The sequence below is a fragment of the Nothoprocta perdicaria genome, unplaced genomic scaffold (assembly GCF_003342845.1).
Source record: "Nothoprocta perdicaria isolate Ctin4 unplaced genomic scaffold, notPer1 scaffold_0, whole genome shotgun sequence".
Lineage (NCBI taxonomy): Eukaryota > Metazoa > Chordata > Aves > Tinamiformes > Tinamidae > Nothoprocta > Nothoprocta perdicaria.
Window position 1 is genome coordinate 658,426 of NW_020454092.1, and position 4,292 is coordinate 662,717.

Consider the following 4,292-nt stretch of genomic DNA (forward strand, 5'->3'; position numbering starts at 1 on the left):
GGGCACAGCAGGAGCTGCCCTCGGGCTCAGGGGAGCTGGGTGGTGGGGCTGCGTGGGGCAGGGCGGCCGTGGGGCCAGGGCGGCTCTGCTGCTGTCGGCAGGACGGGCTGCGGGCCCGTGCCCGGGCGCTATCGGGCAGCTTCCAGAGCCACCTCCCTGCGCAAGGTCCTGCAGAGACAGGGCCAGGTGTGGACTGAGATGGGGCTTTTCTTCCTCTCTATTTTTTTTTCTTTTAAGCTATTACTTTAATGGTTTCACTTCATTAAAGCTTGYGGCTTGCTGCCTGCTCACCTACTGGACTAGTGAGCTTAGCTGAAATAAATTCATGCAGTTAAGAAGAAATGTTTACTCAAATAAATGTTTAATTAAAAAAATTTATTTCACACTTCTATACAAATATCCACAGGTAATTTCTAATCACGGAATGAAGTAGCATTGCTAGCTGGTATAAAAATGTTTTGAGACAAAAGCATACCAGTGATAAAYGTTCAGAATGAAAGGACACCAGTGATAGGACTTGCTTTGCAAAAGCTTTCAGGTTAACACTGTTAACTGTTCCTACAGCCGTCACAATTAAGGGGGCAGGCTGGGAAAGCCAGTGCTTTTAAATCAAAGGCTACAGCAGTTTTTCAAGCTTCTTAGCACCTCATTTGGTTTCCAACACAGATGAGCCTCTCAGCAAATAAACTGGAATTTTTAAGGGCCCAAAGCCGCAGAGCTGCACAGCTGTGCAAGTGCTGAGGCTCAGACCACCGAGTGGGCCTGAGCTCACGCCGCGGGAAGGCTCTAAGACACGAACGCCCTCTCTGCAATAGATACGCTCAAAGCTGGTAGTACAAATAAGACACCTGACAAATGCCCTCTCRGCAGGTTTCTACCTGGGAGGGAAAAAGTACAAAGAGGTTTTTGCATAGTTCAAATTACTAGCAACATAGTACATACTTCGAGTAGAATTTTGGAATAAACAATGTGAGCTATTTTTTTTTTTCATTCTTAAATAGTACCAACACTTTAGAACATGGGTAAAAAAAAAAGTAAACTTTTTAAATAGCTATGTATTTAAATCACTTATGCTACAATAATTAGATTACTCATAAGCACAACACTGTGGCTCTATTCTTATCAACATTCAGGTATTCAAGACAGTTCAGTAGTCTCAGAGAGGACCATCCCAGATCCCCGTAATTAAGGTACGTTAGGCCTCTGCAGCCCCCTTCAAGTGCTATACAACAGATGCAGTAGTCAACACTTCTCCAAACAGAAAATCCTTGTGAAGCTGTTTCCAGAGAACCTGTCGCTTCCCTGGAGGCAAGTATAAAATTCTACTTAAAACCATGTTTCTGCTTGGTGGCCAAATCATTAAATATTCTGAAGTAATATATAAACCATATTACAAGACCTCGTAGTTCCTATTACATAGAATAAGTATCGGGAAAAAAGCGCCCACGTACATCCCTGGAATAGATATTTACATTTTTAGAAAGCATTGGCACCTGTAGTGATTTATTAAAATGCTCTGAAAGCTTCAGGTCTTGTCATCTGAAGTTCATAAACACAGTGAGTTTGAAGGTTCAGTTAAGTCTTTGGCCTAATGGTTAGTCAAAGACAATGATTTATAACAAAATAAATACAAAAATGACTAAAAGATATATACAAAAAGTACATCTAATATTCAAGCCTCTCTTTAAAAAAAACCTGTGTATATTTGGTGTGAGCAAGATTCGCGYAATCTGATCTTAAAAACTGAGCCACGTGACCTATTGCACATGTAATTTAAGACGATGCTTTTTGTTAAGCCCTAATTACTGCAGCAGGCAAAGCTTAYGGCTAATGTAGATGAGGAGCTCTTCAGGTTTCACTGGAGCAAAGTATGTGAAGGCCACTGTGTGCCCGGGGGGAAGCCAGGAGACCCCACGTGGATGGTAACCAGGCACTCCCTGCACACCAGGAATGTCGGGATCGTAGCAGAAGGTCTGCCACAGTGGATGTGCACAGTGCAGAAAAGACCCAGATCAAAACAGCATCTTCTAAAGTGAGTGTTAGATTTGAAGGGAAAAAAAAAGGAAAAAGAGGCAGTCTGGAAATTAAATAATGCTAATAAAGTCTGTTGAAGCTATTTTAACTGTGCAAACAAAAGCCTCAATATAAGTAGTAATATCTACAATCAAACAGTGAATGTCCATAGTGTACAAAGGTCCAACTCCATGAGTATTCCATTAATGAAAGCAACTAGCTGACCTTTGTGGAGAGAAAAACTTTGCCTTAAGAATAACTTTCGTTCTCATTCCATTTTGTGATCCACTGTTTTGTCTCAAGGTCTTTGTATTTCCCATCTTTGATCTGTCGCTCTTCTTTCCGAATTCTTACAGCATGATAGCGGGGAACACTGTCATCGTACCTGGAGCGCTGGAAGAACCCGCACTGGCGCAGAGGAGAAAAACAACAAGTTTGGGTTAGTCGCTGCGCCAGTACTGCAGTTACAGACACGGTGCGTTCCTCCTCCGCACAGCCATACAGGTAACACCATGGAAAAGAAAGGGATCTTGGCCAAAAGCCTTCTGTGCTTAGCTGTAAGTGCTTGAGTGTCTCAATACAGCAAGCAATGGCAGACAAACTGCTCAGTCCAACATTTCAGTATTCTGAGATTTTAACAGATTCCTTCCAGTAACTTTCTAAATTTTTTTTACAAGTCTTTACATTTAAGAAAGATATTTGCTCAACTAGTGAGACTATTCACTGCTGCATAGATGTGAAAAAGGTAACACYTGAGGAACGCGTGTCTCCTGATTAAAAGGAAGGTGTGTACGCYGCTATCCTGCTATAGGTGACATCATTTCTCTTTTAAAAACTTATCAGAAAGATTCCTAGGGCTTTCAAGAAAAGTTACACTAGGGCCACGTTTTCCACTATAGACATCTTGGCTGAACTACACATGTGGTGTTAGAATGTAAGTCTTGCTTAGTTTGCTGTGCAGTGACAAACAGGCAGAGCTTAACAGTTCAGTGATTTACCACGATGACACAAATCTCCCTAGGTGAAGCCTAGTCCAGTTTATTTGTGCCCTGCAGTATCTGTTTTTGTTTGGTTTTTTTCTCCAAAGACCACATAAAAACTGATCCTACTCATTTRAGGAGGGACTGAAGTTATTTTTCAAAATAAAACGGATTTTTGGTGCAACCAATAACCATTTTGCAGCAATATGGCCAAAGTAGATACTCAGCTTTTATGTGTTTACAGTCTATGAGGTTGAGATTAAGTGCAGGACAGACATCTGTCCTTGACTACTGCTTGCATACAAAATGAAACTGTCAGGGTTTGTTCATAAATTTGGGGTTGGTGATTTTGGTGAGCAAAGGTTGTTTCTGCATTAATTTTTAAAACTTGCATAGAATTAAAATAAAATAAAATGGCCTAGACGAAATCTTTAGCCATCTCCACCCTTCCAGTATATATGACATTGATGGATTTTAGTTACATATTTCTCCCCACCCACTCATCCCAAGCCCCACTAGTTAATACACATGCACTTATTGTCTTAAGTTGTGTGCAAAGGTCGCTAGAAGCATCAATCATCATGCACCTAGTAGCTTCAGCAGAGAAAGTATGTGCCCAGAAGAGTGGAACTTAGAACTGAAGAGATAATAGATGTTTCCACAGCAATTATATTTTCACTAAGAAAATTGCTCTCATTATGAGTAACATGTACTTTTTAGCATGCAATAAATGTTAATAAAGCAAGTTTCTTTTGTATAGTCTTAACTTTAAAACTTAACCCTCTGCTGAGTGTTGATCTCTAAAGTTTAAAAACTAACTTGTACTGTTAAAATATAAATATAAATACAAAAAAGTAAAAACCATTGCAGCAGATCAAGATGGTTTTAAATAAATAAAAWAAAAWAAAATAAAAWAAATAAAAACTTTTTAAACCAAGGTAGGCATCTCTGTTCACGTGCACCAAAAGCTGAAAATCTGTCAAGAGAATAAGTAAGCAGGTACTGACAGCGTGGAATCCAGCAGTTAATACACGCAGCAAAAGCTCAGTTAGCCACCGCAACCACAGCGTGTGCCACAGCTAGAAATTAAAAAATACTGGTCGATTACCAATTAGAGAAGTAGATCAATACTATGCATCAGAAGTAAGCCTCTCTTTATCAGATGGCTGAGCATGGATCTCAGCCTTGTGATATGTGGCATCATAATGATCTTTCTTATTTCTCTTGAAGAAACCACACTACAAGGAAGCAAGGTATTTGGTCAATTTTTGTGACTGGAAAAGTCAAACCTGTTAAAAC

General features: G+C 40.2%; 1 protein-coding gene across 2 annotated transcripts in view; it reads right to left on the reverse strand.

Moving 5' to 3' along the window:
* Nucleotides 1-443: 443 nt before the first annotated feature.
* The window catches only part of ITGA6 (integrin subunit alpha 6), a 41,839-nt gene continuing 37,990 nt past the window's right edge, over nt 444-4,292 (reverse strand). The window contains exons 25-26 of one of the 2 annotated variants that reach the window (XM_026043533.1): nt 4,102-4,231; nt 444-2,421 (exon numbers count right to left, since the gene is read on the reverse strand). In XM_026043533.1, coding sequence (XP_025899318.1) covers nt 4,124-4,231 — 108 coding nt within the window. In that variant the 3' untranslated portion in view covers nt 444-2,421; nt 4,102-4,123. The remainder of the gene's footprint in view (nt 2,422-4,101; nt 4,232-4,292) is intronic. The other variant, XM_026043460.1, reaches the window with a different exon arrangement.